General features: G+C 44.5%; 1 protein-coding gene across 1 annotated transcript in view; it reads left to right on the top strand.

Annotated features, from left to right (window-relative positions):
- LOC138214100 (partitioning defective 3 homolog) overlaps positions 1-24,015 on the top strand; it is a 199,383-nt gene that overhangs the window by 9,383 nt on the left and 165,985 nt on the right. The window contains 1 exon segment of the mRNA XM_069175470.1: positions 22,346-22,447. Coding sequence (XP_069031571.1) covers positions 22,346-22,447 — 102 coding nt within the window.

Raw genomic sequence — 24,015 nt, 5'->3', positions numbered from 1 at the left:
CGTCAGCAAACGACGTCACAACTCGTGAACTCGAGGCTTCGAGAAAATGTACGAGTTCCGACGTCGTGAACATCCACAAGAGGGCGCCGCTATACGGACTCTTCTCGCGTACGCGGTGAATACGACCCCTGTTAGCGCCGTCGGTGTGACCAGTTTAACAGATGAACGCAGAATGAATGTGTGTTTGTTTGTCGTCCGGCCGAGTGTCCTGGATGGAAATGTCAAGGACTCGCTGCGAGTGGAGAGCCGAGCACAGGGAGACGATTGTCTCCGAGGAATGTCCCGAAGCTGAAGTAACAGCAGCCCGGCTCAGATATACTGCATCATGTACTTCATCCCTCAGATATACTGCATCATGTACTTCATCCCTCAGATATACTGCATCATGTACTTCATCCCTCAGATATACTGCATCATGTACTTCATCCCTCAGATATACTGCATCATGTACTTCATCCCTCAGATATACTGCATCATGTACTTCATCCCTCAGATATACTGCATCATGTACTTCATCCCTCAGATATACTGCATCATGTACTTCATCCCTCAGATATACTGCATCATGTACTTCATCCCTCAGATATACTGCATCATGTACTTCATCCCTCAGATATACTGCGTCCCTCAGAGAGAGATATATATATTTATATCTGGATATAAAACTGTTGTTCTCAGCCAGCTGTTAATTACCAGCAGCTAAGTGAGAAACCTGCTGGTATTGTGATGCAGGAAAACAAAGCGCGCGTGCACACACACACACACACACACACACACACACACACACACACACACACACACACACACACACACACACAGTCTCCATGGAAACCTAAATGTATTTCCAAAAAAAGGGGGATGGAGGTCCCTCACCGGCATTGTCCGGATGTTTGAGAGATAATCTGAGACGAGTGTGAGGTTTTCAGACACAGAGGAGGAGGAGCCGAATGATTTATGAGCGTAGATTAATGGTGTCCCTTGAAATTGAATTCAGTACTTAGGCTGATGAGGCTTTGTCTGCTAAATATAGGACAGGCCGAGTGAGAGCCGGGACGTGTGATGGATGATTATTGGCCTTTGGGGGCCGTGAACTTCCTCCTCCATCCGTGTGATGTCTCTCCCGGCTGTCTGCTCGACTCTTCCTGGTGAAGTTAACGAGGAAACTGGACGGGGGGGTCGTCGAATCAGCTGATCCGCGTAGGAACTATTGCTTCGTGTCATTTTAGACTCATTTGGACCGATTAGTCCCGGGATTGTAAACTCAAATTGTTGTTTTAATGTCCTTCAGTGCGGACATGACTGGTTGAATCTGTTGATCAAACAATACAACAAAATTCAATGATGTCACGCTGACTTTGAATTGTTTTGGTTGGATTTTAATTTTTTTTTCTCGCATATCACAAATTCAAATAATAAATCAATTAATTAAAGAAAAACAACAGGAAGTTCTCTTTTGTGCATTTTCTCTGCAGGTTAAACCCAAAACATCAGATTGATTTTATTCTATTTTTGCACATCAACATAGTAAACATGCTCGATATTTGTCTTTGCATTTGACTGTTTTCTGAATCTCCCAGCTGATATTAAGTCTGATTTCTGGGATTCATTCAACATCTCTGCAGCACAATCAGTTCATCTCCCTCCTCCGGTTCACTAAATTTAGATTAAATACATCTTTTTTTGTTTACCTCTGTTTAACTTGGCCTCTTTTCCACACTGAGACACTTACTGAAATGAAATGTGGATTGACTGAATGTGTCTCAGCTCTGGTGAACCAGCATGCTGCTGAATATAAACAGTGTTCCACAGTTTCTCCTGTGTTGATTCATTTAACAGCGGCTCCTAGTTTTAGCTCAATGTCTTAATACTGAAATGTTGTAATCATTGTAACGTGCTGAAACCTGCCGCCGAGGCCTGAATGACGGTGTGACTTCCTGAGTTGGTGGACGGTCGATGAAAGAGAGGCTTTGATTGGCGGCCAGCTCGGTGAGCCTCCGTCCCGTCCTGGGTGTGTTTTTGACGCGGCTCGTCTGCACTTGTCAGGATGAAGCTCACGCAACGATTCGGTCTTCATCGTTCACACAAAAACGCTCTGACGTCATCAAATGTGTCCCGACTGGGTGGCAGTTAAAAGACGGACTAATTATGTGCAGCATATTGTGATTTATTTATTGTAATGAAAAAGGAGAAAATAGCTGGTTTCTGGTCCTGACTGGTGCTGAAGGAGAATGAAACACTTGTAAGAAGATTGTTGGCTTCGGTCCGAAGGAGAAACTCCTGCATGAACGCTGCTCAACGGGAAAGACGGTTTCCTGACTGCCCGGCTGGTGATGCAACACTTAATGCATCGCCCTCATGTCAGGGACCGGAGCTGTAGAAAAGGACCGCCACATGTTTTACTGGCACGTCTGCCTTTTCTTCATCGTAAACCCGTCTGACAGACGACCTGCTGACTGACGGATCCAGACCTGAGTGGATGATGTAAGAGCTGCTCACCTGACGACGTGCACGACGACGTGCACAACGCAGTCGAGTCCTGATGCTCTTCTGGATGTGCAGCTGCAAACCTGGAAGTTAAAGTGACTGTCATAAACTTTTTTATTTTATAAAGATATCTCGGAGAAAGTTGAAATGCAGCTTTTTGAATAATGCATTTTAGGGAGTCCGTGACATCACGTGATGATTTTTTTCTTCCGCTTCAACGTCGCCTATTTCAGTTTTTAAATTTTTTTTTTTTTTAAGTCAGTCCGTGTGAAGCTGGTCTGATGCTGGAGGAGGACACCTCAGCACACATGGTGTAGATCGAGCAGCGTGTCGCGAAGGGGGGAAAAGAGGTTTCCTTTTTCCGGTCGTTCATCGTCAGAATGCAGCGAGTCGGTGGAGACAGGAAGTGCATGAATGGGACCAGCTGGGTCGGAGGGACACCACGGCCTTTCAAACATCTCGGTAGTTCATAAACTGACCTCTAAACCTCCAATGTGAAAACAGGTGAAACAAAATACCTGACCAGAGCAGGGCGTGCTAGACGTGAGGTTAGTGGAAAGAAAGTGAGCTTTCTTTGCTTTTTAATTTCAGTCTAAAGAACAATAAACTCTCAGAAATTGTTTGGGAGGCGGTAGAACAGAGACACGAGGGAAGTTGTGTACTTTTCTGTCTGTAATATTCATCCAGCATAACTTCAGAAACCGGTCGGGGAGTGGTGATGTGAGAGGCGGTCATAACTCAAGCAGGACAAGGGAGGAAATAAAAAGCTTTAACAGCCGTTTAATTAGAGTTTCAAAGTCATAAACGGACATAAAAAACAGCACGTCTACATGGAAATGCAGAAAAAGGGGAAACGACAAAAACAAAGGTGATATTTTAAAACAGCTGCTGGGAGACGACGTCCACTCTCACTGCAGAGCCAGAAGCCAACAGGAACGATATACTCTTTTGGCATAATGTGATGTTTTGTCTTTGTGATTGTGCTGAAGTTTCTCTCTCAATCCGTCACAGTGAAGGACGACAAAAGAACAATAAACTGCATGCACGTGGACGTTTTGAACATTTGCTCTTTATTTAAAACAGAGATTCTCCACGTTTAATACTTGAAAGGCAAAAACACATGATAATTCATATTTAGGTATTTGTGGGTTCTGGTAAACTGCCTCTTTTCCAGCTTTGCTCTGCAGAACAAATCTATGTTTCTAATAAGCAGTGATGGATCCTGAACGTGACTTGACTGCAGTTTATCTGTTCCGTCAGCTTAGGCAGAAAAAAAAAAAAAAAAAAAGAGGGGCCTTTTGCCGGATGAAAAGCTTACTGTGTGAAATAACTGTGTCAGGTTTGGCCTGGGACTGCTGCCTCGGTTGACATGATCGGACAAGATTGTGTGTGTGTGTGTGTGTGCGCGCGTCAAGTTTGCCCTCTCACACATGAATTAGGACACCAAACCCAACACGCCTGGCATTTCAACGAGGAGGCCGTTTGTTGGGAACAAGCGCCCCATTTAGACGCCGCTGATCCTCGTATCGAACTGAATCTCAACCCGCCGGCTGCTTCGCTCCTCTGCTGGTTGAGGAGGGTGTAGGATGCTTTGTTGACAAGTGATCTGCAATTATTTGGAGGATATACATAAATGCAGAAATGGGAAAGGCAGTTTAGGATTGACGTCAGGGGGCGGACGATATTTCACCTTTCACCGCTCCGAACTAGCAAAGATGGTGACGGCCCTTTTTCTCTTCTCAATTCTCTTTTTATTAAACATGCGCTTAAAGGTTCAGGGTTTGTGTTCGGGTTTGTTAGTCCAAAATCTGACATTTTCATCTTCACTGCACATGTATATGGGTTTATCTCCTCGGTTACCAATAATCTGTATCCGTCGGCCCCTGATTGACGTGCCGTGTAAATGACGGCGTGGTTGGTTCTCCCCGACGACTGCTGTGATGTCATCGAGCGAACGGCGGCGCTGATGGAAGTAGCTCGAGGCGTCACTTCTGCAAAACGGCCTCGGAGAGGAAGTCCAGTTCAACATCACAGCTCGGTGTTCGAACCATAAACACGAGGAACTTCGGTGATCACGTTCTCCTCTTTTTTTTTTGTTCCGTCTCCAAGTTGTCGTCTGTTTTTGTAAATCAGCACCTGATGAGCAGGTGTGCGTCCATCACTGTTTTCTCATGACGTGTGCGCTCCAGAAACGACGTGAGCGTCGTATCACTTGATTTAGTCACACGCTCCACTTATTTCCCAGAAGCCCTTTCCTGCTGTGTCACAACAGGAAACCCCTCCACCCCCCTCATCGAGGCTCCCCTCCTGGACCCTCCAACAAATTCCCAGACTCCTCCCTGACCCACTCAGCTGACTGCCTTTTTGATCACAGTCAGGACGGCTGAAGTAGAGCGTGAAAGTCTCCTCTGTTGAACTACCCATCAATCACATGTAATTTAAAGCTCATTACTTTGCGTTATTGGTTTAAAGCAGCGAGCTCACTGGTTGGTTGCTTCGTCCTCCCTGCTGGTTACACGTAACATTCATCAGCTTGTTTTTAAATATTTGTGTGGTCAACCTTTTTTTTTTTTTTTTGCCAAGATGCCTCCAGTTTGAAGCTTTTAAAGCTCAGTGTCCAGCGAGGTTTAGTGAAATCCTGGCAGGAAGAATAGAGATGCTGCAAATACCTCCTATCTTCAGCATCCAGACGTCCACTGGGTGGAAAACAAGCTCGACTCCTGCCAAAGAAAGTGTGTGTGTGTGTGTGTGTGTGTGTGTGTGTGTGTGTGTGTGTGTGTGTGTGTGTGTGTGTGTGTGTGTGTGTGTGTTGCTTCTCTATAAACAGCACATGAATTACTGTTGTTTTTCCTCATATTTTTGGAGAGGATTATTCAGCCATTAGAGACACACGGAGATAAAGTTGGACCCATTTTGAAATAATTGCTTTTGAAATGAACACGGCTTGCTTGTTGTTGTTGTTTTTTGTTGTGAACCCGAACAGACAGATGTCGAAGTTTTAATTGATCTCGAAGGGAAACGGTCAAAAAAAGAAATCTTGAAGTTAAAACATGCAGTAAAGTTTATTTATTAGTGGAAAACTGACAGGAAAACGTCTTTATTTTTTTTAATTGCATCATGTCTGCTATCAGAAGTGTTAAAACTCGAGACGTCACGTGTGGATGAAGAAAAAGTTTCCCGCCATCATCATTGGACCAGACGGCGTCCCGACCCGGCTGTTGATCCTCTTACATCATCGCCGTGTCGGACGTCCAGAGGCTAAAGGAGTGCAGCTTGTGCACACGTTTCACGGCCGCACCGCAAACTTCGTCAGCTTCCAGATCTGAAATGGAATTCTCCATTTCCATCAGCAGTGGATTAAACATGTTTTTAGCCTTTAAGCTGATCCTATACAGCCAAAAGAAATGTGTTTCTTTCTTCTTTTTTTTTTTCCACCAAGCCCTTTGGCGCACGTCACAAACAATTTCAGTGAAGGAAGATGACACACTGATGTGATTTCATCGCATGTTTCGGAGAGGAAACTCTCTGATCTCCTCCGTTTCTCTCCAGACTCTCGAGGAGGAAACCATCTGCATCTCCCAGCGCTCCTTCATCCATCTCTGCATCCCTCCTCCGTCACCTCCCCCTCCATCTTTACAGCCCACTTCTTGAAATAGTTTCTCTCAGCTTTGATCCACACGGGCCTCTGCTCCAGCTTTGAAGAATACACCTCATCTTTTTCTTTTTTTTTTGTTCTTGACACGACTGCAGCAGCGTCGTCGGTCTTTCCTCGTTTTCCCTGAAAACGGCTAAACATTGTGTTTACTGGCACTTTCTGAGCTGACTTCTAACTTCCTGTATGAAGTAGAAGTGGTTCTACAGACCTTATTCATCATCTCTGCAGGACGACCTCCTGTCCTTCACTTTAGGACGGAGATGTCGGCTCTCTCCGTTTGAAGTGCATCTGCAGTACGTTTCCTGCCTGTCCGGACCCGTCTGATCCTTCTGTGGCCTCGTCGGTCCCCGTAGATGTTAACTCGTGGGTCCACGCACCACACGTTGGCCACTGATTACACCGACTGACAATGAATTTAGGATTGTTTTCATGGAAATAAAGAGTTCGCAGTGAGTGAAGCTGCAGAACCACACTGGGGTAGAAAAACTGCCACGTATATCATGTATATCTTATTATATTTATATGTTTTCTATTTATTAAACCTTTATATGTGCCGCTAAGAGGATTCATGCGAAACAGAAGACATTAAAGAGTCACGAAGGCACCAGATTTCTTGCTTTACTGCAACACATTGTTTCTGGCTGATCATTTAAGTAAAGTAAAAATCGTATGAATGGTGTTTTGTGATAACTGACTGAGCCTGCTTGTAATCGTATTATTATCGAGCTCATCTCAGAATTTGTTTTTGTTTTTTATCGCGGCTGCTTGTTGAAGCCATGAAACGTGAACGCTGCCCTCCGTCTCGGTCGGCCGGCGTCTCGTGTGGATGAAGTGTTTCTGTGAAGCTCGAGGTCGAGGAAACCGGCAGCAGATGGTAAACACATCCAGTCGGAAAAAAAGGAAACGGATTCAGTAACGAGACGTTTTTAATCTTCCGTCTTGTTTTTTTCCTGCTTTTTTCTTCGCAGTTTTTGTAACTGACTTGTGTTGATGCTGCAGTCTCCCACTGTGACTGCTAACCTGCAGACTATTCCTTTAAAATAGATTTTATGCCGCATGATGTATTGATACTTCAGTATAAAAAGTGACTTATTGTATCCTGTATGAGGATGTGTTGCAGGTTAAACGACTCCAGTGCAGCTCCTCCACGTCAGGCCTCCTCTTGGCATCCCGTGTGTCTCCCAGTGGAGTCGTGAGCTTTTATTTTGGCGGGGCTCCTCTTCCTCCCCGCTCTTGCAGCTCTGTAATAGGACGTATCTCAGCCCACTGCAAATAAGCCTCCTTACTTATTTTTTTTGCCTTTTTTTCCCCATTTGCTGAGCTGTAATCTGATACAGCTGAGAGGCTGCTGGCAGTTCTTCCTCTCCGCTGTCAAGCCGTCACATGACGCTGGCAGACACACAACTGTTTCTGACTGTGTGTGTGTGTGTGTGTGTGTGTGTGTGTGTGTGTGTGTGTGTGTGTGTGTGTGTGTGTGTGTGTGTTTACGAAATAATCCCATGCACCGCTGTCTGCCGATTGACCAACTGTTCCTACTACTTCTACCCCCGCAAATCCTGTTGTACAACATCTCCCAATCCCCCCGGATAACATCATAAATGGAAGAGGAGGAGGGACGTACGCAGGTCGGGTTTTTCTTTATTTTTATTTTTTTGGGGGGTTGGGGGGTGCAGGTGTCCCCGGCTGCTGATGTTTGTTCTGACACACCTTCAGAAATCCTCCTTTTCTTCTGCGACGGGGAGAAGAATGGCCGAATGTGCGTGTGCAGCTTCGGTCACAACATGTTGGGATCTGAAGGAATGCAGGACGGCTGCAGCTCCAGTGGCCTTTTGAAATAAAACATTTGTGGTTAAAATAAATTATATTAATATTGTCTGTGTTGAGAAATATCAGCTGCTCTTCTTTCTCTAAACCTGCAGCTGACAGCTTTTTTGGAGATTCCAGATGGATTTTTTTTAATCCGAATTGAAGTTTTTTTTAATTCATTCTCAAGCTTTATTTTAATAAAAGCACTCTGGATATTTGACAAAAACTTTGTTAAAATGAGAAAAAGGCGCTGTGTTGCCAAGCGGTGGGAATAATGCCCGTCAGCCTTTTTCTGTGCTTCTGGCATGCAGAGCGACTTCAGACTGAAAAGCCAAGTTCACATCGGTCTTTATAAAGCACAGCATGCTGCACACTGATGCTGACAGTTATAAAGGTAATGAAACGCATGGAAACTCTAATAAAGCTTTTTTTTTTTTAATATAAAGTTCAGCATGAAACCTGCCAACATCACGTTATTACGTCAAACCGTAACGTTGGAAAAGAAGCCGGAGAAATCCGAGCAGAACAACTTCAACTGTTTCTTTTTTTTAAAGTTTATATTTAATTGCATCAAACCTTCGCCGTCCTCAGATGTCTCGACATGTCATCATGATCTTGACTGTTTTTTGGGGGGATGTCTCCGTCACAGCTGACAGCTCCTGTTAAAAAAAACAACCTTCAATCCAGGCCAACTATTACAGCTAAAGTTTGACGACATGCAAATGTCATTCGTTCTTCCTGAGGCGGCTTGCGACGAACAAACTGGTTCTGCTTGCTGCGGTTTGTGAGGAAGTTTCAGCCTCAGTAACCCGACGTTCCCCAACAACCACCTGCAGGCGTCGTATCGACGCCGTTTTTCCAGCTGATGCAGCATCTTTAGATTTCTCCCTCTGTCCTCCGTCTCTTTTACACTCAACTTCTTCCTAATCAACATGTACTCTCTGCTTCATGTTTAGACATCATCCTCCCACTTCCCTCAGGATTGCCCCCCCTCCCCCAGTCAGTCTCTGAAAACATGGACACAGCGGTGCAGTTATTGTCCACTGCAAACGTTGTGGAAAAAATATTGGTTTGAGTTGAAATGAGATCAATGAGAATCAGATGGAATCTGGCAATTATGATCAACTCAGTTTAAATTTGTATTTTTGTAGTTTGGAAACATGGAGATTTTTTGGTGAATAAATGTACTTATTATCGCCTCCTTATTTAAACATATTTAGTCTGGCCTCTTGCAGACTAGATATTTCCTCCTTGACATTTTCATCTCAAGTTTTCAAGCTTCTTTCACCAGAATTTCTTCTGATCTTTGCGGTTGATTTTCAGTTATAATCTTCAAATAACAAATTGATTCACACAACAAGTTTTTCCAGAAAGCAGGAAGTCGTGTCGTTGGTCGAAACCGGTTTCTTCAAAAACAGCTGGAAGTTTTTGTCTGAGATTTTGACGTCTGACAGACGGGATATCCTCCCATCACCTTCAGCCAAAAAAACAAGAGGAACCGCGAGATCCGTCTCCTGATAGCGCCGATCGTTGTGAGCGGCGCCTCCAGTGGCCGTTTGTAATGACATGCAGACTCTGCACATGATCACATCTGCAGCTCGTTCACCTCTGACACAGTTCGTAGATGGTTTGATTGCAGAGACAATTCCACAGAAATGACATGCAAATGTTTTGACTGACTGACCTGAACTTCCTGTCTTCCATTTAGCATTCAGGGAATTTAGATTTCTGGATAAGTTATCTTCAAAAGGTTTACACTCATAACATGTTATCACTAAAGTCTGTGAAACCCAAGTATGAAATGGGAACCTCAGAAATGTCTGATGTGATACCGTTCAGCTGCTGACGCTCCGAGCCCGACGGCTTCGCTTTGTTTGGGTCTCAATAGACGGTTCATGTGATCCGAGGCAGCCGCTGCAGAGTCTCCTGCAGAGTCTCCTGCACCTGTCCGCTGCATTCATCCGTGCTGCGCCGCATTCATCCGTGCTGCGCCGCATTGTCTCTGAGACCAGGGTTCAGATATAAGCCTTGTTCCTTAAATTCTTTACAAATCTGCTCCTTGAAAATATTTCAGAAGTGATCTAACATGAAGCTGAAAGACTTATTTAAATAATCAAAGACAGAAAATCAGATGATTTTCAGGGTAAATTCACTACCTTCACTTTTCATCTCGTATCTCGGTCATTATAGGTGTTCATTATTCGTGCTTTATCTTATTTTTTTCAGGACAGTCTCGCCTATCCAGATCTGTCAACATTTGATTTGATAATCCTCAGAGATTTTGTATATCAGCCTTTATATTAGGGGGGAAAAAAATCATTTCGTTTTAGGAAATTGTCATGTTTTTACATTCACCTCACCATAAGATATCATCAGATCCATTTTTATAGTTGTGTAGAGAGGATTGTATAGAACATCTGAACGTCTGATTGCTGTTTCTTTTGATGTGCAGTATGTTGGGAAGCGATCGGGACTTCTGTGGAGATGCACGCAGAGTGTAACGAAGAAATTTGATACAGATTCAAAGTGGTTTTCTTCTGAAATGCTTCACCACACATTACATTACATTACATTTCATTTAGCTGATGATTTTATCCAAAGCAACTTACAAGAAGTGAAAACGAAGCACTGACTTTGTTGGAAAGCTCAAGTTGTGCAGTTTCATATGAAACCTCGTGCATCTCTGATTAATACTCGCGAGAAGAATTGATTTAATGGTCAAGAAAAGTTTTGTCTTAAATGTCAAACATTTACTGCTTTTTGTGTCCTTTGACAGTAAAATGAACATCTTTGGGTCTCTGGACTGTCAGCGGCTCCTTTTTGTGATTTAATCAGGAAACGATTGAGCTGAAAATAAAATTGATTATCAGTTTCAGCTTTAATCTAACAGCAGTGTAATTGCAGTAATGCTGGTATGACGTCGTTCAGCTGTCGTGATAATTGTGCTTCAGACGACGTTATGAGATTTATGCTACATGAAAAGATTCTTCACGTCCTTGTGCAGATGTCAAAACAGGGAATGTAACTGCTGATGGAGCTTCGAGTACCGACGCTCTCCGCCGGAGGACAGACACCGGAGGCAACCTGATCAGCAGCGTCTCCGAAGGAGGAGAACGGGTTATTGTGTTGCACACACACACACACACACACACACACACACACACAAGTTAACGCACATAAAATGCAACATGCACTAAAGAAAACCCACCCCTGCTGTGTGTACTTGAACACACGGGGCTGAGGTAGCTGAGGTAGCTGCAGGAGAGGACGACCGGTGGAAGTGTGTGAATGTCGGAGAGGTGTGGAAACACCACTACGCTCTGAACAAGAGACTCCGAGAGGCTCAGGTACGTCTCGGCGTCACCCGGAGACACTCGGCTCGCGTTGTCTTCTCGGCCGGTGTTTGTTGTGCTGCGTCAGATAGAAAGAGAGCGAGCTGCATCTCCACGTACGGCCGTGCTTTAAACATTGTTTTGATTGGCTGACGGTTTAAAGCTTCTGATGCTCTGATAACTGAATCCAGAATAGATACACATAAACTAGCAGCTTCAAACCTGCAGCAGCTGGTTGGGATGTGGGCGGAGCTGCTTTAGGAAAAAAACAATAAATGGAGAAATGAAGTCATTTTTTCTTTGCATTCTTTCAATTTGAAGTTGCTTTCTTAACTGTTCTTAAACTTTAAGTGAAAGATGAAGATGGACTCTCCGAAATGCTAAAAGACCCTAAAGAAGACATTGTTGGACGCCACTGATGCGCTGCTCTAATGTAGGACACTGAATCGTCCTCATCTCGAGGGGAGCCGTCTGAAATACCTTCACGATGATTCCTCCTTCGACGACACTGGCGGAGGATCGAGTGTCTCGGCTGAACTTCAGATGACTTGTTTCCACTCCAGCTCGTCTGATTCCATCTCTGACTTCCTGTTGCTCCGGTTGTTGCTCTTTTAGGTTTTTCTCTGTTTATCTGTGATGTTTTTTTGCTCTTTGTGGGATTTCCTTCTGCGCCGGTGAGAATAACAATAAGAATATAACTTCAGCGTCCTGTCAGATGTTTTCTCAGATCTGTACATCTTGTTCTGTCGTTGATCTCTTTTATCTTTCTCAGTGAACCCCCCACCCCTCCCCACCCCAACCGTCTCATCGTGTCTCGACGTGTTCGCAAAACAACACAAACCCAAATTAACGCGACAGCGGTGAAGTCTGAAAGCGGGTTTTAAAAAGTGTTGATGGATCAGAGAACTGCAGCAGAAGCTGGCAGATCATCTGTCCAAACGCAATCACACGCTTTTTGTTCCTGCGTATTAACTGCTGACCTCCTCCGGGGTGTTTACCGGCTCACGGGCCGCTGTCAGCTCCACTTCTTGGAAAGACGTCTTAAGATCCGGGATCATTTGTTTTGGTTTTCCAGTTTATTTCAGCCCTCCTGGTTTGAGGATCAGGAGTCGTAACCTCAGACGTCCCTCCCTGTTTCCTCTCAGACGGACCCTTTAAAGAGTTCCCTTCTTGTAATGCAAAGAGTCTCTGCAGGAAATGACTCCAGTTTGGTTTCTTTAAAATATTTTCAGAGTTTGAATGCGAGCTGCCAGGCTTGGATTTGTTTCCCTCAAGTGTTGTTGAGGATTTGTTTCGACAGTATTTACAGCTTCTGCTGTGATTTCCTTTTTCTAACGATGTAATGGGAGTTTATTTTCCCCGGTGGAATAAGTTCAGATCAGTTCACGTCTGTCATTCTCACCGTTTCCTGTCTGTAGACTTGTTTGTTTATATTCTGCACAATCTGTCCAAATACTCGTCACCGTTGATTCTTAGTGTTTGAGTTGAGCCCAATAAAAACAGGAATGTTTGTGTAGGACTGTAGAATAACCGCTGCATGACTTCTTTAAGAAGTCCGACGAGCAACTTGTCTGAATTATTGTAATGGAGGAAACTTCAGGCTGGAGTCAGTCGGTGGTTTAAAGTGACGTTTTTTGAGCTTCTGAAAATGAAAATATGCTCTGATGAGATTCAATTAGATGGTTGCAAGGACAAATACAAGTACTAAACATAGCCAAAATATTTCAGCCTCAAAAACCAACAACAAACTGAATGTTTGCATCGATACTTGTGGAAATAATTGCATAGATCTAATCTGACCCTCCGGTGCTGATGAGAAAGAGGATGATTTAACTTTGAAGTCAACAGAAGCGTCAGAAAAACTTTATTCAAAGTTGATTAGACGTCCACAAGTTGCTCTGTTACAAGCAGCTTCAACCTGAACGATCAAATCAGATCAATAAGTTAAACTTTAACAAAAATGTGGCTTGTTAGTCCTCGTTTCAGATAAGCACGACTCTAAAGACAAGATGGTGATTGTGTTAAAAGTTCACATGGTGTTTTTTGTAGTTTGTGCAACAGCAGAATCGATTTTGACGTTTGGAGACATCGATTGAAAACAACCAGTCGCTGATAAAAAGACGTCGATATCGTGAACTTCCTGTTTCTTGGTCTCACCTGTGTTTGGTGAGAAAACATTTGCTCCCAGAATCCTCTCTGATTCCATCGATTCCTCGGCGTCGGCCGGTTAACGTACAACCTGCGTGAAGGTCACCGTGGCGACGGGCTGGAAGACAACGTGCTGTCTGTCTGTCCTGAAGGCCTCTGCTCGAACACACTAAGCTGCTTACAGCTGAAAGCAGATGAATTGATAAAGGAAGCCGTGTGACAGGTAGCCGAGGCGACAGCCCATAATAACAACACACACATTAGATTATCATATGGAAGGCATGTTATTATGTTATAAATATGAAAGTCAGCTGGTTTCTATTATTTCCGTTGAAGTGTAAAAAACTATAAAGACTGTATTCATGCAACCATTTAATGAGCGTCACATTATTCAGTGTTGTCGGTTACATAATTATTATGATGTGAAGCGCTCTGCTTTTAACGAACCAACAGCGAACGCACACATGAAGTCTTCGTGGTTCTGCTGATAGATTTTCATGTTGTTTGGAAACGGAAAAGAAACCGAGGAGAAAGAATTTGAAATATGCTGCTCGGTAAATATCCATCAGGACGACTCGGTTTCTTTCGGAGGGAAAAAACTGCCGACTCGGGAGTCTCTCCTTCCCGTCCTCTCTCTCTCCCGTCCTTCTCGGGCTGCTTCGGGTTTCACCGCTCAGGAGGAGAGAAGTTAAAGACGCGAGGCCGCCGTGCGACCGTTTCATTATTCACGATGCTAATCAGGCTGCAGGCTGTGAAACCTCCGGCCTCCGTCCCGGCTGCACCACCGCGACACCCTGCTCCGATTTCTTCCGGGCATTTTGCGCAGGTTGCGTTTGATTGCGTTCATCACGTCAGTAATTCATACGACGGGAAGACTGCGGTTCACTCGGGCTGTAACACAGCTGCTGTTGTTGTGTTGGTTCGACGTCTCCTCGCTGTAGTTTGGACTATTTTTAGAGCGTAGCATGTTAAACGGTGGCGCGGCGGCCTGTTGTGATCAGATAGAAGTGTTTCTGTGAATGGAGACATTGTTCTGCAGGAGGCTCGGTGCCAACCGGGCTGAGTTCGCCTCGCCAGCGTTCCTCTCTGGTTTCTGTCTCGGGTCTCCGGCTGCAACATTAGAGATGAATGTTTGACTGGGTGAGGGAGGGGGGAGAGAGGAGGGAGAGAGGAGGGAGGGAGGCAGACCGGGTGGATGGTGGTGGAGCCTTTTGGGCATTAACCTGCATTGGTTGCAAAGGAGGAAGTTGTTGGGAACTACAGCCTCAGCTGCCAGGTTGCTATTGGCAACCAACTCTTGGCCTTTTGGTGGACCATCAATGGAAACCACTTTTTAACAAATAAAAAACGGGACGGCAAACAGCCAAACATTCACCCCAAAGTAAATCCATTTGGAGCTGCCGGAGCTAAACAGCATTTTTTTAATTATTATTATTTTAAATAAAGTTTTATTTTGTGGATGCAGTCGGGACTAAAGCTTTCTCTTTGAGGAACTCGTCACAAACGACTGAGTAAATTCATCCAGTCAAAGTATCTCAACGACTCCAAATATAAGGAGACTAAAAACGGCGACGTTATTTTCAGTTTCTGCAACGGAAAGCGGACGTCTGCTCGTCCGCCCGGCAACCGCTGTTTCACCCTGCTGATCCCGTTACATCCACGTCTGTCTGTAAGGATGTTTTTTTTGTTTTTTTTCTGGTTTCATAAAAAACCGCGCTACTAAAACTCGAACTATTTGTCATCAAGATTCTGACGGTGAACTACGTTGATTCTCTGAGACGGTGACGTACCGAGATGAAGGAATAGATGGAGAGAAGACTCTAGGTTTTCCTCCTCAGACCGTCGGCCTCCTCTCGCCTCTTTATTTATGATTGACAACCCCGCGTCCCCCCCCCCCCTCCCTCCCCTTCCCCCCTCATCCAGACTGAGTATATCTCAGTTAGGACCGGAGCAGCTTGTTAATAACCCTCAGAGTAACATGATGGCTGTTGGCAGCCGTCCAGACGGCATGAACACGGAGGAGGAATGTTTGAAGTTGAACCGGGCCGGCGTGACGGAGCCGTGCGTCCGTGTAGAGCACGTAAACGCTCACGTCTGTTGGCTAACGCACACGTCATGTCAGCAACACATCAAGATTAAACCGTGACCAAATACAGCGTGTAACGCTGGTTGTGTTTTTACCACTTCGCTTCGTGCTCTTCACCCAAACAGATCTCAAAGTTTGAGCTTTTTCCAAATTTGATCCGATATCAGCTGATGAAATGTTTCAGCTGTAAAGTGACAGAGACAAAAGAAAATCCATTTTTATAAGCTCTGTGTTTTGTTCCCCTGCCAAACTCCAAATGAGTCCATTTGGACATGTCTGACTCCTGGAAGGCCTCTCGGCGTGTTGGATGAAATACTCCACACGTCTTTGTCTCTGCAGGATTTTTTTTTTTTTTGGGCAGAAAAGCAACATCTTCCATTTCTGTATTTTGTCCATCGAAGCCCGGTTTGTAGAATAAAAGCTGTTACTACTGCACTACTCTGTCTAATATTGAGTTTTTAATAAGGTCTGAGGAGGAAAAAAAAAGAAGAAAAACATTGCTGCTGTTATTACCTTCACTGTGGGAACGTCGAGGACGAGAAGCCAACGTCAACACGGCTCACGAGTTCCAGATTCATATTTATCAGCGTGAGAGGACGCGTGCTGGTCGACCTGCACGCTGAGCAGGCGGGTTTTAAAACTGAAAGTAGTGATGAAAGCGTCCGAGCGGCCGTCGTTCCCCGTCCAGCCGTCCGTCTGCGGTTTTACACGTTTTCCAGTTCCTGCCTGTCGTGAAAGGCTCGTTTGTTTCTTCCACCAACGCGTCTCTGAGTGCAGGGAGGTCGCGGGCACGACATCCGACAGGGGGGGGGGGGGGGGGGGGGTATCGGCCTCGATGAAGACGGCGCTGAGATGAAGATCGGTTGGTCAGATGTTCTCTTCTGATCTTAAAAAGCTCTTTAAATATTTGAACTTTTATTTTATCCACCTGGAAAAACAAGCTTCTTCTTCGTCCTGCAGTAAAGCTGCTGACACACCTGAGCTGCACGTTCCTGCACATCTGGGTTTGGTCGGGACAAGATGACCTCAAATCTGATGCTGACATTAATATAAAGATAGTTTGTTTTTAAAGCAGAGACGTCTGAGGACAAACTTCATCCCTCTTATTCTCACAGAACTCCTCAAATAAATTCCTCTATTGCAGCGGATTAAATACGAAGTTTGTGTAAACTTCCATTGTAGATTTTTGTTCTCTTAATCCGTCTTTGACATTTCCTTTTATTCATTTATCATTCTGCAGTATGTTTCCAGTATTTGTTCTTCAGGTGTGTAAAACCGTCACACATCATGGACGTTAATCTGTTAACTTTATTCTGACATTGACTTTAATACCAGTGACTCATAACCTTCAACAGCAGCTTCAAGTCAGTCAATTTTTATAGACTGATAATAATAATAATAATAATAATACTCAACACTTGACAGGTTAAAATGATCACAATTTATAAAGTATAAATCACATTAAAGTTGGCTCATAACAGTAAAAACAATATGAATCAAACATTAAAAGCAACTTTAAAAAGGTGTTTTTTCAGTAATTAACGTAATATATAACATTGTATAAAAACATTTATTATTTTTTGTTGATTTTCTTTAATCATGAGATTAAATTTCAGATCTGGTTGATCCGACTTTTGTTGATTAGAACGACAGAACTCAGATCTATGGATCCATGAACAACCTGAGAGCCTGAGGTTTAACACGTAGATCTACACGGTGGTTATATTACACAAGTATTGAATTATTAACCGAATACTCGCGTGCGTCTCTGCGTGTGGCAGATTGCTTGAAGTTATGCGCACGCACACACACACACACACACACACACACACACACACACACACACACACACATATCACACACTTAAGTGGCCACAAGTCCTCTGTGTGTTGTTAATCCTTTGTCCATTCGTGTCGCCTGCTGAGAGGATGAAGCTCCAGATTGTTTTGTTTTTTTAAGGCACCTTGAGATGAACGTTGCGTCGTCTTCGTTGTCCGAGCTGCTGCTGACTTCCTGCCTGCGTCTCCCATCTGGTCCAGGTTTTAAAAATACATCCTAAATCTACAACCACTCCTTTATTCCTTCAGATCTTCTGCTGCTCTTCTTTTTGTAAACGGAGGAGGAGAAGGAGGAGAAGGAGGAGATGTATTTACATTTTTTTTTTTAGAGACGGTGAGACTCTGGAGAGAACAAAATGGTGTCACACTCAGAAGCTGCAGAAGAAAAGCGTTTTGATCTGCTGTGATGTGTGTGTGTGTGTGTGTGTGTGTGTGTGTGTGTGTGTGTGTGTGTGTGTGTGTGTGTGTGTGTGTGTGTGTGTGTGTGTGCCAGCGGTTTTGAATATGAAAGGAGTCTTAATGTGTGTGAAGTGTCGGCCAGCGTTCAGAGAAAGTTTCCTTCGTCGAGCAGCAGAACTCTGAATCGGTCTTTTAAATTCACCTTCAGTCACAAAGTTGGACTCCATTTGGTCTGACGTCGGCGTCCAGTCGTGTCGGCACTCTGGCTGTTTGGTGGATATTAACAAGATGGTCAATGAGATGATGTTAAAAACAATATATTTGAAAAAGTTGCAGGTCAGTGAAGAGTCCAGAGCGGGAGAACGTGTTAACACCTGAATCCAACCTGGGACCACATGGTGGCTTCATATCGTTGGATTGTGATGACGGGAGATAATCAGCACAAAGCTCAGGAGCTCAGGAAGTTTATGACGTCTGTCCAGCAGTCACCAAGCAAAATGAGTTTTCTCTAACTTTGTTTCAGTGAATCAGATTTCATTGGTTTAAACAGTCAGTTAGCATCGTTGCTACGTAGCAGCTGCACGTCGGAGGTGCTTCCAACAGAAAGCACCTTTATGATGACCGAACACCGCAGCTGTTCAACTTAAACACACGATTACATGTTTAAAGGTGAAATCCTCCCAACTTCTCCGAAAAGACAGATATTTTCCAGGAGGATGTTTTATTGAAGAGTCGCTCTCAGCCTCTCGACTAAGAGCTGGAGGACGACGAGCTGGAGGAAGACGAGGCCATCGCGTCTTCGTACAGCCGGAGGACGACCTGAACGCAAGCACGAGCCTCGTCGGCGGTGCGGGTCTCGTCCTCAGAAAGACCGTCCCCGTGCTCCAGGTCCGCCTCTGAGTTGGGGTAGTCGGTCCGGTTGTCCATCTCGAACTGAAACTGGACCAGATTTTGTCCTCGGTTAACGTGGACAGATTAATAAGGAGACACACCGAGTTAAGTCTCGTTACTTCCCTACCTGGAAGTCTAACAAGTCGTTGTTGAGGAAGATGTCGTAGAAGTACGTCAGTTCTCTGTGCAGGAGGAAGAGCTCCAGGTAACCTTCATCCTCCTCCTCCTCCTCCTCCTCCTTCCCGCCGTCCCTCCAGCTCTTTCCCGCCTCGCAGTCGCTCTCGTCGGACTCGAACTCCGAGCAGACGTCTTCCAGAGACATCGTTGTGTTTGGGTTGGCGTCCACGACCCCGTGAACAGCAGTGATCAGAACCGGCGTTGCCACAGCAGGTCCGGACTGCATTGACGGTTGCTTGGCAACCGTCGGGCGCTTTGATTTGAAGACGTGTCGCAGAGTTCTGGACTGAAGCTCAGAGAGGGATTCGTAAGCCGGGTCTGTGTGACCTTTAACCTCCAGACTTACACATAATGTAGGTACTGTCCAGCTTTAGATCTATTTTTAGTTGCACAAATGTTTTTAAATATCCTGCGAAAATACCGTCTCATTTGCATACAAAGAAAAGAGAGAAAAGCGCCCTAATTTGCATAAATATTGTCACCTTCCCCCTCAGTGCTTCTCTCGGGTAGCTTCCTCTCCCACGATGCCGTGAGAAACAACTCACTTGTGCATGTTCACAAATCAAGGTGGCACTTTTTGTTTTTATGAGTTTGTAAAGACTTATGTCATCTTGGTGAAAATTTGAATTAATTTGACTTTAAAACTACTAAACACACCATATTTGTTTTTACAGCTGCAGCCAGGCTTAAAATTCAAGTTATAAATGTGTGAAAATCCTAATTGGAAGACACCGTAGCACTTTGAAGAGGCTGATATTAGACTTTGAAGGCCGATATGTTGTGTCATGTTTGATAGTGAAGTTTAAAACCTCCTGGTTCTCTAGACGAGTTTTAACGCTGGACGTCGGCCTCTTCGTGGATTTTCCTTTTTATGGCTGCAGCGCCGGGCTTCCCCCCTGCGGCCGGCGTGTTGGCCTTGGCCTCCTTCCAGGTCCGCCGGGCCGACTGAGGCCACGGCAGGCGGCTCCAACTCTGATCCGACTCCAGATCTGCCCTTCGGTTTTTTTTGTTTTTTTTTACACAACACTTTAGATGAGGGTTCGGCACCAGATTAGTGTCATGGGAACCTCGGAGAGGCCTGCAGCTTTATGATCTAATATTCACATGTCAGAGGAGACCATTTGATTGATTGATGGGGTGTGTGTGTGTGTGTGTGTGTGTGTGTGTGTGTGTGTGTGTGTGTGTGTGTGTGTGTGTCACCTTGTTGACTCTGTGTCTCCTGTCTTAAGTTTGACACACTGACATTTGCTGAGCTATTTTTACCAGATGAACTGTGGCCCTGTGGAATGACACTGACACACACGCACACGCACACACGCACACGCACACGCACAATAAAGCACACATCTTTTTACACACTCCTTGATGTGCCCTGCCCTGCTCGGTCCCCACAGATACACACTGTAGGGACTTCATGCAGGCAACCAGTGAACATAATAAACACACAGACAATCTGCAAAACTGCATCCAGATTTTTCAATGCAAATGTGACACTTTGATGTTAAAAAAGTTCATTAAACAAATTGTGCAGGATGATTATTATCAACGGAAGTGCTTTCATATTTATTCCTTTATCAGGTAGTACTAAAAAAAAATAATTTAATTTTTCTTTCTCGACTTGCAATTTTTTTGAATTCCTGCAGTTTTATGGGAAAAAAACAGATTTAAAACTCCACAAATGACATTGATATTTATGAGAAAACCTGCTGCAAAATCAAACATTTTTGATTGCAACAACCACAAAAACAACCCGTGGAGGGGCTGATGGAAAAAAGTCGGATCCTGAGGCGTATGAGCAGAATGCTAAATGTTTGTGGACGCTCGGCGCAGAATCTGATCAGCTTGTTTAGGTTTTCTGGTTTTTGTGGAGACACCAGAGTGTTTTTTTGGCTGAAGTGGATTACAAGCAGTGATTTGTGGGTTTCCTCTCACACAACACCTCACGGACACAAAATAGAAAGTCGGACTCTCATTACTTTGGAAATGAGAAGATGACAGACGGCAGCGAGTTAAAAAAAAACAACCTCAAACAGGAAGCTGCAGTCGTGTGTTTGCGTGGCCTCGTTGACCGACGCACGTCTCATCGATGTCGGCTACTTACCGCTTTTCTGAGGCAGTTAAATTAAGTGTGTGTGTGTGTGTGTGTGTGTGTGTGTGTGTGTGTGTGTGTGTGTGTGTGTGTGTGTGTGTGTGTGTTGAGAGATTTTCTCCATCAGCTGGACTCCACAGGGTCTCCGTGTCGAGGGTTACACAAAGCGACGCAGGCTGTCACTCACCATGACATGTGTCACGGCGGTCTGACTCTGTGTGTGTGTGTGTGTGTGTGTGTGTGTGTGTGTGTGTGTGTGTGTGTGTGTGTGTGTGTGTGTGTGTGCGCCCTCTGCTCCTTTCATGACTTCAGTATCTGCGGTTTCACCGTCTTGTCCACGTTTGCATACTTTGAATCAGACTATCCAGATTTTAACGTGAAACAAACATTAAAACCTTCATTTTCTTTCCCTTTCTTCGCTGCATGTTTCTCTGCGTCTTCATACTTTCATCTCTTTCTCTTCTCTTGAAATGTTTCTTGCTCCCACTGAAGTCTGGTCTCTGGTTTGTGAGTTAACGTGTTGGTGTGACGTGCAGTGATCTGCATGCTGCAGCAGACTGAGCTGAACTGAGCTGAACTGAGCTGAACTGAACTGAACTGAGCTGAACTGAGCTGAACTGAGCTGAACTGAACTGAACTGAACTGAACTGAGCGACCCTCGAGGCCGCCGACGAAGCCGAACATTCACGTCATGACTTTGACTTCTTCCAACTACACGTTCCACAAGTGCATTAACGCGCTGCACTTCTTCTGTCTTTGTTTTTTATTGCTGCTTGGAACAAAATGTGCGGTCAGGATTTCCACGTTTTTGCACGTCAACACCCTGCGGTGCATTTCACGTTTATTTAATCGCTGTAATTCCTGTTCATAGCGGTGTGAGGAGGGTAATACTCCACCTGTCTATCTTTGAGCTGTCAGTCAATCTGAGACTCCTCCTCACTTTATTTTTGAGGGTTTATTTTGTGGTTTCCGTCTTTTCTTGCTCCCATCTCTCTTTTTTTTTTTTTTTACTCCTCTTCTGTTTTTCTAATCTGACCTCTGCCTCTGATTTTCATGTCAAAACACTTAAAAAGAGAAATTAGCCGAGTTGTTCAGCAGCTGTTGGTTGGATTCCCCATCTCGCCCTGATGAGTTGGAGAGCCAACAATAACTAAATGGAATTATTTTACAGCTTTTTAATCACTTTTCACTCAGATTTGTTTTAGTTTTTTTTTGTTGTGAGCTTCTACAAATGAAATATTTTACTGCACATGTATCTCAAATTTTCCAAAGACTCACGTTGTGCCAAATGTGTCCAATTTTATTTTCGTTGCCATCGTACCTCTGCTCCTTGATGCATGTTTGCAATGACTATTATGTCCTTTTTGAAAAATGCAGGTGCCAAAAAATGAATGTTTGCGGTGGTGTTGAATGTGTCCTTCCTGTCCCCGTGTGTTGCAGGATGCGTCTTATTGGCTGCAGGTCCACCGGTTGGAGCACGGCGACGGCGGGATCCTCGACCTGGACGACGTTCTCTGCGACGTGGCCGACGACAAAGACCGGGTGAGTCACGCTCAGAAACCCTCCGGCACCGTTTACACAAACTCCTGGGTGTTTTTTTTTTTCCAGTTTTTCCGAGGAACAGGAAGTGCTTACTGACCAATCAGATAAGATCTCAGTCGTTACACAGGACCGGTTTGTCTTATTGAGTATTCAGGTGTTTATGCAGAGACTGCAGCAGTTAAAGCACCATACTGCTCACGAACAAGGTCAAAGGTTAAAGAGCAATTTGTTTTTGAGCTGAAATGCTTCACACCGCTCTGAGTCATCGGGACTAAAATCCTGAGTGCGGTGCAGTTTTTACCTGTTGAGGTGTGGAGGTCCTTCTGACTGACAGCCTGGAGCTCAGAGTCACGTTCTCCACACGGTTACAGACTCCAGACCACAGGAAGTTAGTTTGGTTGCTTTACGTCACAGAACAGGAAGAGGAAGCTGCAAATGGAGCTCAAGGCTGTCGTGGTGTTTGTTAAAAGCATCAGTAGTTGAATCGATTAGTTCAATGAGAAAATTATTTCATAAACATGAATACCTGCTGGAAGTCTTCGTCTTCTCCTCCAGACATGTTTAAAGACATAAAACTGTAAACTCTAGACTAAAAATCCACTTCTCCTCCTCTGATATTTAACTGGTTGGAACAAGATGTCACCTTTTTCTCACTAACGTCACTTTATAATTATTTTGTGCGTCAAAAGTTTCCACATCACACTTTTTGTAAAATTGGACTTCAAATCTCAAATGTGACTTTTCCATCAATATCTTGTGTTTATCTTCAGTCTAAACTCAGTTCAGGATGAAGACATGACAACAGCCTTGTTGTGTCCGACTCAGATGAACTGCAGTGATGAAAGCGTGACTCCTCTTTAAACCCTTCTGATCTCTGCTGTAACTTTAGACTCACGAGTGGCTGCAGTCTGGAGGAGCTCACGGTTCACGTCCTCCGCTGACCCACATCCCTGCTCGCTCGCTCGCTCTGTGTGTGTCCCTCTGACCTCTGACCTCGGGGGGGAGGAGGAGGGGAATACTTGCTTCTTCAGTCAGTGTTGACTGACTGCTCCTGTTGCAGGAAAATTAAATCACACCCGGCTTTTCTTTCCAGAATTGCAGCACTTTTCGTACATTTTGGTGCAGTTCACAGTGTTTACAGATGATTGACAGGAAGACGGATCATAAAAATACAATAAGTTACATTAATAACACGATTAAAAACAAATACAAGTGAAGATGAGACAATTTAAAAACCACGTTGAGACAAATGCACTCTTCAAAACAAATTTCAAACATATTTACTCTTTTTTTTTCATTTTGGAAAACATTTGATCTTAAAAGTCTGAAACGGGAAGAATAAGATGTGATCCATATTCACGTAGACGTGTCCAGAGAACACACGGAAGGTGAACACGTATGATCGGTGACTCCGTGTGTCCCGTCGAACAGCTGTGGTTCATCTCTGCCGCTCCACACCGGCTTTTTAAAGACTGGAAGGAATGTGCGGCACTTTTATCAGCGCACGCTGGAATAACAACGTTCAGGCTGCATGTCGTCCCGGTAACACGAGGACGTGTACTTGTGTG

Source organism: Embiotoca jacksoni, unplaced genomic scaffold (genome assembly GCF_022577435.1).
Source record: "Embiotoca jacksoni isolate LCO1_2020_lvr unplaced genomic scaffold, fEmbJac1.0.p SCAF_67, whole genome shotgun sequence".
Taxonomy (NCBI): Eukaryota; Metazoa; Chordata; class Actinopteri; family Embiotocidae; genus Embiotoca; species Embiotoca jacksoni.
The sequence above is the reverse complement of the archived record's forward strand: the minus strand, read 5'-3'. Positions and strand labels throughout refer to the sequence as shown.